General features: G+C 47.3%; 1 protein-coding gene across 1 annotated transcript in view; it reads right to left on the reverse strand.

The window, feature by feature from the left end:
- Positions 1–2,344: 2,344 nt before the first annotated feature.
- Positions 2,345–11,888, reverse strand: part of GFI1 (growth factor independent 1 transcription repressor) — a gene marked incomplete at its 5' end in the record, with an annotated part of 9,856 nt that continues 312 nt past the window's right edge. Inside the window, 4 exons of the mRNA XM_010286413.1 lie at positions 2,345–2,884; positions 4,937–5,102; positions 6,729–6,866; positions 6,956–7,371. Of these exons, the coding sequence (XP_010284715.1) occupies positions 2,706–2,884; positions 4,937–5,102; positions 6,729–6,866; positions 6,956–7,371 (899 nt within the window). The remainder of the gene's footprint in view (positions 2,885–4,936; positions 5,103–6,728; positions 6,867–6,955; positions 7,372–11,888) is intronic.

Genomic DNA, 11,888 nt, shown 5'->3' on the forward strand with positions numbered 1-11,888 from the left:
CTCCCGCCCCACCAGCAGCTGCCTCCCGAGCAGCCCAAGCCCAGCCAGCAGGCCTGCACAAGGCTCAAACCACACTACTTGTCCTGTTCAAAAATGAGACACTCTGGGGGGCAAGCACACGTTGCTATTGTAGTTTTAAAGGTAAATGCCAGTAAGCTGAGCCTGCTGGAGTAAGGCCTGCCTGTGGGGAAGGAGGCTGTGCCCGGCAGGAAAAGGCCCTCCTGAAGGCAGAGGGGCTGGCTGCTGCACCCCAGCCACCCCATGCCCAGCACCCCCGCCCAGCATTCAATGCATCCACAACAGCAGCTTCCCTGTAAAATATTTATTTTATATATTGAGCATTGCCCCAGGGGCAGCCCCAAGCCTACCTGAGCTGAGTGCTGAGCTTCTCCTCGGAGCCTCCCTTGGCCTGGGCAGGGCCCAGGACATCACCAGGCCTTCCCCATTACTAGTTAGCCTCCTATGCTGATCTTCTGCATTCATTAACCCAGCATAACGGGCCTAATGTGGTCTTCAGAGCACCTGGAGCTTCCTGCGGTGCCCATGCAGCAGCCTCTCACCCTGACTGCTGTGATCATGTGCCACGTTTCTGTTTAATAGAAGCCCCAGCTGTGGAGTATTGGTGTGGGCAACCGTGTGTGGAAGAGCTGACCCCTGCCCAGGCAGCAGGTGCTGAGTTAGTCTGTGGAGATAGGCTTCAGCCACAGCCTGTGAGGAGCAGGCTGTGGCTGAAGTTCTCGGAGGTAGCAGAAAGCAGAAGCACGGAGGGACCTGGGTGGCACCATGGTGGGTGGAGTGCCACAGCCCTCAGGTGGGCAGGGTGCTGAGGGCTGGGCCAGCTCAGCAGAGCAGAGGGGGCCTCTGCTCACGGGTTTTATCCAGAATAGAAGTACAGTGCTGGAAATGAGTATATACCCATGTGGGCACACAAGGTTAAAGTGCACGTGTAAAAAGCCCATGCTGCCGTGCTGTGCTTTGCTGGGAAAAGGAGAAGGGACCCTCTGTCATCCTCCTGCTTCTTTTGTATGGGCTGCGGCTGCCAGATGGAGCAAGCCCTGCTGACGAGGCAGGCAGGCAAAAGGCAATTCTGTGAGTCCAAACAGGCTTAAGTATAAATGACGCACCTAATGCTCAGGTGTCCCTGCAAACATATTTAATCTTGCAGAAGGACATTCGAGTTCCTCCTGGGGTAAGCAGGGCCTTCCAGCAGGCAACAGTTCCAAAGCAGACACTTAAAACTGCTGTTTCCCCTATACTCCCTTTTGTGGTGATAGTCCTAAGCAGAGTATACCCCAGTCTTCAAAAGTGTGAAGCATTTAACTGATATCAGTGGGATTTGGACAAATAAATATGGCAGTCGTGTTCTTTAATAACCAGAGCCCTTGCGCAAATTCTGCCGTGCCTGCATTCTCTCCTCGAATGCCGTAGCCCTGACCATCGCTGTGGTGCACCGTTGTAACAGCTGACATTCACAACTGTGCTGAAGTTACGTATTAAATAAAAATCACTCTGGACCATCCTCAATACTTTATTAACTTAAAACATTGTTCCAATAAATATGTACCAATAAACATAAGACACTCCATAAAATCTAAATAAGGACATTTACAAACCTGTCAACAAAGTAAAAAGAACATTTTTTTAACTGAGGTACATGCAGAGTCATTTAAGGCAAATTCAGTCAATTATACTTTTATAATGATTCCTGCCCACCTCAGCTGAGTTTCCCTTTAAAAATTAAAAAACAAAACCAAATATACAAATAATGCTCTTGAGTACATATTTTCCAGTTATTAGAACAAGCCCAAGAGTACGGAAGCCAGTAATGGTTCTGGACAGAAAGTCTGTGCCTCCCTGGTGCTCCTGCCCTCCTCAGTCAGGATCACTTGTTGGATGGGTTTCTAGTTCCAAGGCGTAACTCTGTGCTTTGGCTTTTCCACTTGTCTTTCACAAGCTTGCTTCTCCCCAGTGGATGTAGCAAGAAGTAACCCCCCCAAGCCTCAAACACACACACACACACAGCCAAGCCCTGCATAGAGAGCGAGATGGCTCTGGGAGGATAAAAAGGGCCTCTCTGTAACTGTTAATGCAGATTCCAATTTGCACCAGAACAAGGGAGAGCAGGATCAGGCCCAAGCTGGTACCTTTGCTTAAAAACCAGCAAGATGGCAAACTGCACAGTTCAATCCTGATCCTCCAGCTTTTCCCGACAGGAAACTAAGAGTGAAGCCAGTCAGCACTGAAACTCAAGCAAGGCAAGCGCTCCGTGCACCATGTGCTGATGGCTCTCTGTCATTACCATGTAAACACTGTTATACCCATGTTTCCCTGCAAGGAGATGAGCTACTGAAGACTTCAGGGGGTTCATCTTGGCCATGGGAGAAATATTTTCCAGCTTACAGATACTTGGTAGCTTATCCGTCTTTGGAGTACCAGGCTTCCTATCTAAAAGGCTTATTTTCCAGTGTTATTTCAGAAACAGAGAGGGGAAGAGGAAGAGAGAAACCCAGCCTTTAATTTCCACTTTCACAGTCACTCGGGTGGAGCTGTCAATGCATGGCCCTGTCCTCTTCTTTCCTCTCTGAGCTCCTGGTCAGAAAAGTAATGCCAGGGTCTGTGCTCAGGACAGGGCTCTGGTCCAGCGGGGAAGCCAAGGGAGTCTGTTCTCATAGTGTTGTAGGTGCTTTCCAATTTGCAGCTGGGACTCATTTCAGTCCGTGCTGTGTCTCCCGGTGTCTCCGTAAATCCACCTTCCGTTGGAAGCCTTTGCCACACAGATCACAGCCAAAAGGCTTGAAGCCTGTGTGCTTCCGACTGTGGGTGATGAGGTTGGAGCTCTGACTAAAGGCTTTTCCACACACCTGGCACTTGTGAGGCTTCTCACCTGCACGCAGAAGACGGGGGAGAGAGAGGGTGTGAGAGAGGCAAACGTGCTGCTTACGCAGGACCAGAGCAAACAGGAAATGCTCACTGGGCCTTAGAGCTAACCAAAGCGATTCCCATGAGATTACCAAAGAAGTCATTCTTATAAAAAACATGCAGTTGGGAGCCCCAGAGCATTAGCTGAGCCTGCACTGCAGCTGAGCAGGCCTGGATTTGGCTGCACCTCCATCGGCCCAGTATAGTCCTGCGAGCAGCCTGAAGCACAGAGTGCTCTCAGGACATGGTAACTTGTGAATACATTTGGCTGCGTGGGCTCTGTGGGATTTAAACTGGCTTTGTGTCCTAGAAACATGAGGAACTCCTGGAAGGACCCACAAGTCGTGCTGAATGCCTGACTGATTATTATAGCATCAGCATGGGAGCAGGTGGAATAGATAGATGGAGGTTGTTAAACCCAAACCCAGTGAGCTGGGGTCTGGGGTATGAGGGCCCTTGAGTGAATCCTGAAGGACAGGGTTCATCCAAAGATCTGCTCTTCTCTCTGTTCACTACCCTGCCACCCAAAGCCAGCCCTGAAGTTCTCCTGCAGGTAAATAACGTAAATGGGAAAAAATCCAGCCTCCAGAAGTTCTCCTATGGAGGGCAAGACTCCACTGGCTTCCGTCTCAGTGCATTTTCATAGAGTTTATTATCAAGTAACGGATAAAAGGGAACCCAGCCACAAAACCAAGCCTGATTTTCAGAGTGGCTTTGCACCTGCAGAGCCCACTGGCTTCAGCTGGAGCAACAAACTCTTTGCATATTTGAAGATCAGATTCTTAGAAACATAAAATAATACAAAATGCGCTGGGGGCTCAGTTTACAAGTGTATGCTGCATATGAAAGGGATCCCTGATTCAGTTAAGGACCTGGTTTTATATCAGCAATTTAAAAGCCCAGGCACGGTTTCTGATCTCGCAACAAAATAATGGTTTTGACTGATTCAGAATTTGGCTGAAATTCTACTTAATCAAGCCTCATTTGAAAAAGTTACTATGGAAATACTTTTTGTGTTACTTCCTAAACAGTTCATTTTAATCCAGCAAACATGTGGTGGAAAATCTTTATAAGTAACATTTATTGTTCACTGCTTGTCATCTGGAAAAGTCACAACGAAGCAGCGCTACACATAATGACATCTTTCTATATATTTGCCATTTTTATGCTTCACCCTTGGTATCTGCTAGAGGTCACTATCAGGAAACAGAACTTCGGTCATCTGCACCTTGGGTTTGGCCAGTACAGCTGTTATTTTGGGTCTACAAATGCTTCTCACATCATTCGTTTCCCTCTACTTTAAGTGAATGGTGCAGGTCTGAAAGGCATAATTTTCTTTTAAAGATTTCTGATAAACCTGCCTTCTCACTGAATGGTATTTTTAAAACAATTTCCTTTGGTGATTCACCTGCACTTTATTAGTTTCCATGTTTATTACTAACAGTGAAACTTGAGAACTATGCACCTCTCCTTCCATTCTGTATCAAACTGCAGCCATTTCTCAGAAAGTCCGTGTGGAAGTGCAGACAATCTCTGAACAAATATTTAGACTAAGAGTTGGACCCTAGGCCCTCCAGTTTAGTGTTTGATCTAGAGGAGGAGATTCCTGTTGTTCCTATTGTAAATTGGCAGATCCTGCAAAAAGAAATGCTGCAATCAAATTCACCTGTCATTTTCCAGGGACCTCAGCTGTAAATCAAGGCTACACGAATATAATATTCTACAAATCATCTTACACAATAGCCCTTTGAATAAACATTGGTGGATCCTGTTAAGGGAACACTGATTGGATTGCGAGGATTTGGGTTATTTTGCAGCTGCTGTTCATGAAACCACATTCAAATCGCTCTCCTTTGCACCAGTAGAGCTCAGATAACATGAACAGCAGCAGGGCAGTGAGAAGCATGGGGAGGTGCATGTACTGCGCCAGCTGAGGAGGAACGGACTGCTGCGGAGAGGCCTCTTCAGAGACCTGCCCTCACAGTTGGGGCTGAACACCAGCAGCTGCAGGGCTAACCTGTGTGAATGAAGGTGTGTTTCTTCATATCAGATTTCTGGTGGAACCGCTTCCCACAGTACTGGCACGGATAGGGACGGGTGTCTGAGTGGATGAGCAGATGGGTGGACAGAGTAGAAGATCTCTTAAAACTCTTGCCACAAATCTTACAATCAAAGCTGCGTTCCTGCAGAGAGAGGAGCCCAAACACACACGTTACGCCACACCAAAAATCCTACCAGCAACAAACTGCCCAGCAGCACATCAGTGTTGCACCTTCTGCCTTAGCAAGGCAGGAAGCACTTCCACTTCTCCAGAGTCTTCTCTCCACTGGCCTGTGGAGACGCTACCACTGGCATGATAACACCACATGATAAAAAAGATAATGCACCCTCTCCCAGTGCTGTGCACCACTCCTCACAAAAATTTAATTGAACAGCTCTTCCTGCTGGCAGGAATGTCCAGGTGGGAGCAGCCCCGACTGACCAGGCAGAGTCTGCCTGCACATTGCAACAGGGGCCCAAGACATGATCACTCCACTGGGAAGCCCAGCAGCTGCAGCACTGTTCAGAAGCCACATCTCCACTGTACACAAGGAAGTGGGTGCTGAGGTCTGCTTGGCTCTCCTGGGAAATCTCTGACTTCTGCTGGCAGGACAACAACTAACTGCGTATTTGTAGTTCCATTAAAATTCAAGTGAAAGGTACCTAGAGCACCTGGGGAAAACAGCTTTTTGGCTTACTACTTTAACATATGAAAATAAATGCATTAAGACCTTGCTGTCTCTCTCCTCTCCCTCACACACTCCTCTCCACCACCTTCTTCCACCACAAATCATCTCTTCTTTCCTTAACTACCTTAACTGTCCTTACTTTCCTTAACTGTCCCTTAACTACCATCACACCTTCCTCCTCCTGCTATGCTTTCATACAATCACCCTAGTTTTTATTTGGCTTTTAATGCATTCCCCCTGAAATGTTGTCCCGTCCATGGACACAATACGTAGTGCTGCTCTTTTCACTATTACTTAATGGGTGATGAGGTATTTCCCCTCACTGTGTGCTCTACTGTTGCACACTCATGAAACTGTAAATAAAACAATTAGCAAAAAAACATTGCTGTAACTCTATCCTCCAAAAGCCAATCTGAAGAAGGAAGATTTGCCAGGTCAAGTGGGTGGGTGAAGGGGAAATATGGCACAATATCAGCAGGTGGAAAATGTTACAAGTCCACCTACCAAAATTAACTACCATATTCTTTTGGTGTGTGACTCAGAGTGTGTCGAGACGGGCGAAGTCTGTGCTCTATACCTGACTGGTCGTTCAGATGTTCCCTGCACAGACACAATGACTACAAACAAGGGAAGACTCACTTTTTGGGGGGAGGAGAAAGAATGAGGAGAGCTGTGTTGAAAGAAAGCACAGTTGGTTGCTTTAGCTGTTTAAAAAAGTCCACGCCCACATTACAATTTCCAGTTCCAAGAGTTAGATTTTATTATCTGCTACCTCTCTAGTGCCAGAAGTGCCCACTGCTTAATACAGATGCACACAAGGTCTGAGGAATGGAAACAAGGCCTGTGCTCTTTAATTTGTTGATTTGCTACTTTGCTCACTAGCTTTTCCCACCCTTTCCTCTGCCTGCCACCATATTCTTCCCACACAACTGCCCACTGCAGCCCTACCGTGCTCTCTTCCTCTCCTCAGTTTAGAAGCCCACCTGCTGCCATGTGATTGCCTTCATGGCCCCCTCACAGCCAGCCAAAGCAAGCAGCTGGCCCTCAGACCTGCATCCTGGCAGTCTGCCGCGCTCTCACCTGCGAGTGTACAGCCTTGTGCTGCTCCAGGCTGACTGCATGGCCGAAGGTCTTACCACACATGTCACAGGCAAAGGGCCTCGTGCCACTGTGTGAGCGGCGCACATGTACCTCAAGGCCGTGTGGGGTGGAGAAGACCTGAGGAGAGAGAGGCACAGGGGTCAGGCTTGCCAGGGAGAAGGGGCTGGGGAAGAGCCATAACCAGCGTGGGAAAAAGGGATCCGTACCTTGCTGCACTTGACACACTTGTAAGAGCCAGTGCTGATGAGCAATGGGCGGCACAAGAGGTCCGGCTCCACTTTGATGCCACCTGGCCCCTTCTCTTGCTGCAGCCCAGGTTGCGTCTCAGCATAGTGTCTGGGCGCTGCTGCCGGCGGCCGCTCAAACAGTCCTGGGCCCGGGGAGCCGAAGTCACCATAAAGCCTGAGGGAAGAGCTACACTCTGCGCCGTAGAGGGCAGGCTCAGAGCCTCCCTCGCAGAACAGCCCCAGGGCTGAGGTTCGCTCCAGCGTCGGGCAGGGCCTGTAGCTTTGCACAAGGTGCCTCAGCTCGGAGCCACCCAGGCTGTTCCACATGTACGGTTTGAAGGGCACCGAGAAGGGGGGTGCTTCATCTAGGGACGGACATACAGATCGCTCCGAGGCTGCGGAAACACAAGGGAATTAATTAGTGCGCTTCACAGTCCAGCCACTATCATGAGGCAGAATTGTCTCAGCACTCAGACTTGTGCCCAGAGCCAGATCCCTGTACTGCATATTAAGGCTGCCCTTTCTTCTCTAATGAGAGGACATTTTATATTGCACAGTAGGGTCTGTGCATCCAGTACTACCTACTCACCTCCTGTCCCAACCGAATTATTTAAAGTAGACACCAATTCTGTCTGTCTCTGGGTGCCCAGGTGTGTACACACTGATCTGACTATTGAGACACTAAACAACTCAGTCTGCAACTTCCTTTGATTTTATCTGCAGCTCCTCAGAAAAGTATATCTACTGTGTCCCAAAGATGGGCATCAAAGCCGACAGTACACGTTTAAGCTCTGATGTAGATCCCACACATCCATATAGCAAATATGACATTATGGAGGTACCAGAAGGAGCAAGTGTGCCAACATTTACCTGTTCAACAAAACTAAAAACTGCTTGTTGCATAGTTTAATGACAGCCTCTCAACTTCACGCCACAACTGTCCATAACTATACTACAGCATAATCGAAATAAAGAACAGCTTCTGAGGTGTTTGAATGTCATGCCACACTTTTTCAGGAAAAAAAACCCCAAAACTAAAATCAGTCCTCATCTGAAATAAAATCACGGTTGTCTCAGATTGCTCTGAGTTTCTTCAAGTAAAGAAACTTAGTCCACCCAAAACATAGGCTTCACAAAATCATCGATATAGGCCACATTAAAAATTGAAGACACAAAAAGATTTTCCAAGCAGTCATAATCAAAGTGATCTTCCACCAAGACAACCTCAGATGGCTTCAGCTGGCTCTAAGATGCTCACCTTTGGCAATGGCATCTGACCGGGGCAGTGGGCACCACACGATGAATCACACTTGGGGGGCCCATAGCAGAGTCTGATGCAGTTCAGGAACACAGCCTTTGAGATCAGTGTCTAAAGGCACAAATGCTTTTTTGGGAGTCTCGCATAGAGGAAAGCACAGTCGGGCAGGGAACATGAGGTACCAGACCCCAGCTGTGTCTGCCAGAGAGGCTGGTTAATGCCCAAGGTGCTCTGCTTTCACTCTTCGTCACAGCAGGCAGAAGCACTGCTGTGAGTCAAATGTCTCCACTGGACAAATGTTTTAGCGAACCAAGGAAAAGATGAACCAATTAACTACTGAAGTGCCAATGCCTTCACAGAGATACTGGCATCCCTTACACCTTGGGCTTCCAGAATAACCTGCCTTACCCAAAAACTCGTCCACCCACAATTGCTCTTTTGCTTTTTCTCATGCCTGTCAGCTTCACAGCTCCCATGGCTTTCTCGACCTTCGGCAAACCAAGATAACCACGGGTGGGCTAGGGAAGGAAGGCATGATGTGTTAGGCTATTCATTTGGATAGGCAGACGGTCACTGAAGGTTACAGAAGTGAGTGGGAAATGAGGTGAAAATTGAGCTTTGAATGACTTGACTGTTTCCTATCTTTTACGTAATTTCAAAGTCTCAAATTCTTTCATTGAAATTAGCAGTCCTTTGGTTGGAAACATATGTGCACATACCAATTGGGACATCTGAACAGAGCGATGAAATCAAATTAGCTGACATGGCGCTGAGCATGATTTTTCCTGTTCTGCACTGACTGCAAAGCTGTGGTCAGCGTCACATCATCTATCTTGTGTCTTTACAACCAGTTCCAGTGTTGCGATCTCTCACGATTTTATCACAAGATTCAAAACTATCTTAAAGCACCAACTCTTGAAACTGCATGATTTCATCAGGCCCTCAGCTTTCTTTTTGTTTGCTTGTTCTTGTTTTAACATTTTTTTCCTCTTACAGTCAACTTCTAGCCCAGACTGTAAAGAAAAGCATGAAAACGTAAATTCTCAATATTTCAACACTAGAACTGAATATCCATAAGGTATTACTTACAATCTTGATTTCTAAGCCAGTCTGTTGAGCGAGCGGCGAGGGAAGGCTGACCTGATTTTTGAGCCCTTGGAATTGGCAACACGAGACGTGGTAAACATTGCACTACAGATCAGTTTGTGGGCAATGTTCCTTCCATCCCCTCACATGCTTTGGAGACCTCTCAAGCACAAGTGCAGGGCAGCCACTCATGCTATACTTCTCATGGGCAAGCTCAAGCCATCCAAGCCCTGTACCCAGTATCAAGACGACCCGCAAAACCCTGCTGTGCCACACTGCAAGGCACTTCTGTGTCTGCCTCTCCACCACTCCACAGCATCTAGGCCTCCAAAAGGAGAGCAGGAAGGGAGAGAGATTCTCCCTCCTCTTCCTAGCAATTCTGTGCAGCTTTTATATAGACCACTTCTGGGAGAAAAAACATCAATGCTCTTTTTTGAAGGCAAGGCAAACTCAACCTGAAATGGCTGGGAACAGACTGATATGCACAGCAAAGAAAGATTCAAATGTCCTCCTCCACAGACCACAAAACACCACGCATTCTGCACAACCCCACTGTAGCCAGTAATAGCCTCCAAGACTGCAGCATCAACAGGCTTACCAGGGGATACTAACATACTGCTGCACTGACCTATTAGGCACCCTATGTATATGCAAACGCATGTGATTACAGACACACTAGAAAGGTTAAATAACAAAGTGATTTGCACTGATGGAGTCAACAATGTAGTAGAGTGTTAACAGGCATTGTGCCTGTGCATGCCCACTTGGATCAGCTGCGCAGCACGCAAAGACAAACCTGAAATCTGGCTTTCACTGCGTATTGAAGTGCAACCTGCACCTATGTTCACTTCTAGGGATAAGGGGGTGATAGTACCACTTGCCACACCTGCTCTGAGCATGATTTAGAAAGACCATTTCTCATCTGCCCTGCCTGTGAAAGCACAGAAACTGTGCTCCACTGAGACAAACACAAGCACTCTCACCAGTGCATCTTACAGAAGTGACCTAGGCACAAATTCCAGCTTTGTGCTGAATCTGACAAACCAGCTGGAAGGCAGAAGGGCTGGGGGGCAGCTGTGGGAGGAAGCCTGACTATCTAATCCTGCTGCCGCTGCCTTCATCATTCACGTAACAGCACCTCTTTCAATGGTTCATTTAATAAAGCTCTTTCCGTACAGTACCTGGAGCCCCTTACCTTCCCATTACTCCTGTGAATAGGATCCAACAGTCCCAGGACTGCCCTCTCCTATCCCCCTGCCAAAAAATCTCGATCTGGGGATGTCACCCTCATTTTGCAAAGATATCTGCTCTGGGTATAGCTGGGTGGTTGGCAGGGAGCTACTGAATCTCACAGCGGGGGAAGAAATGAGTGGGGAGAAGGAAAAGGCAAAGCAGCCCTTGTAAATACCTGCTCCATTTTACATCTGTCTAATGTGAAAAGGGTCTGTTTCCCGTACAGAAATTGTAATTATTTGGGGAAGGAGGAGCAGAACAAAATCATAAGAACAAAACCGACACACATTGCTACACTCTGTGCAGAAATATTAGCAAAAGAGACACTGCTGCACTGCTGCATTTGCACAGACTGAAACTGTCCGGTGGCCAGCTGATACTGGGCAGCATTTTGAATGGCCCTCAAAGGGCTTTAGGACTCGTAAAAGAGGGTGAGGCTTTAAAAATGCAAAGCCGCATCATTACAATCAGCCGTTGATATGCAAGGACACTATAAAGACAAAGTGGGAAAATCAGTCAGGAAACGGGACTAAGTATTCGTTTGCTGGAGTCTGCTGTCAGTAAAGCTAAGACAATTTTTTCCTCGTTAAGGCAGAAAGCGTTCTTTTTTCCAGCTGTCAGTTTTTAACCGAGGCAATAAAAAGTGGGTTTTATATATACATGTTTTTGTTATAAAATGACACCATTGTATTTTTAAACGAGATAAGTATTCGCGCCAGGCTGGGGACAGCATCTCCCACTGCTCCAACCACATCAAAGACAGGACAAGGGAGCTAGAGACAGGCGCTGCAGCCATAAGTGTGAGTTTCCTGGATTTGGGGTGTTTAAATCTGACCGTCATTATTTTCATCTGTTTTTTACGAATGCGTTTTTAGAAAATAAAAAAAAACCCCACAAACAAAAGGAGAGAGAAGGAGGGGAGGGAGAGATCCTTTTTATAGGCAAGAGGCAAGGAATAACCTAAGAGAGAGAGAGGGAAAACGTCTAGCAGGTAGTACAAAACACAAAGTCAACGCTGTTTACTACAGGTATATAGATAGCCTAGCAGAAATTTTTACTGTCTTAAAAACATCTCAACTCCAGGTAGCAGGACCCTGTAGAAAATGCCCAGACCTTTAAAACATAACCACCTTGCCTCTAGCAATTAATCTGAAACCAAACATGAACGCCCGATAGCATCACAACTTTCCTACAGCCTGTCACCCGCTGCTCCCTTAGCAGTGGGAGATGGGCTGAAAAAGCAACCCGAGAGAGAACAGCCCGAAAACGAGTGGAAGGGACAGATTTGCCTTTTCCCACGCGCAGTGGGAAAAGGCAAATCTGTCCCTTCCACTC

This window comes from Phaethon lepturus, unplaced genomic scaffold (genome assembly GCF_000687285.1).
Source record: "Phaethon lepturus isolate BGI_N335 unplaced genomic scaffold, ASM68728v1 scaffold17624, whole genome shotgun sequence".
Classification (NCBI taxonomy): Eukaryota; Metazoa; Chordata; class Aves; order Phaethontiformes; family Phaethontidae; genus Phaethon; species Phaethon lepturus.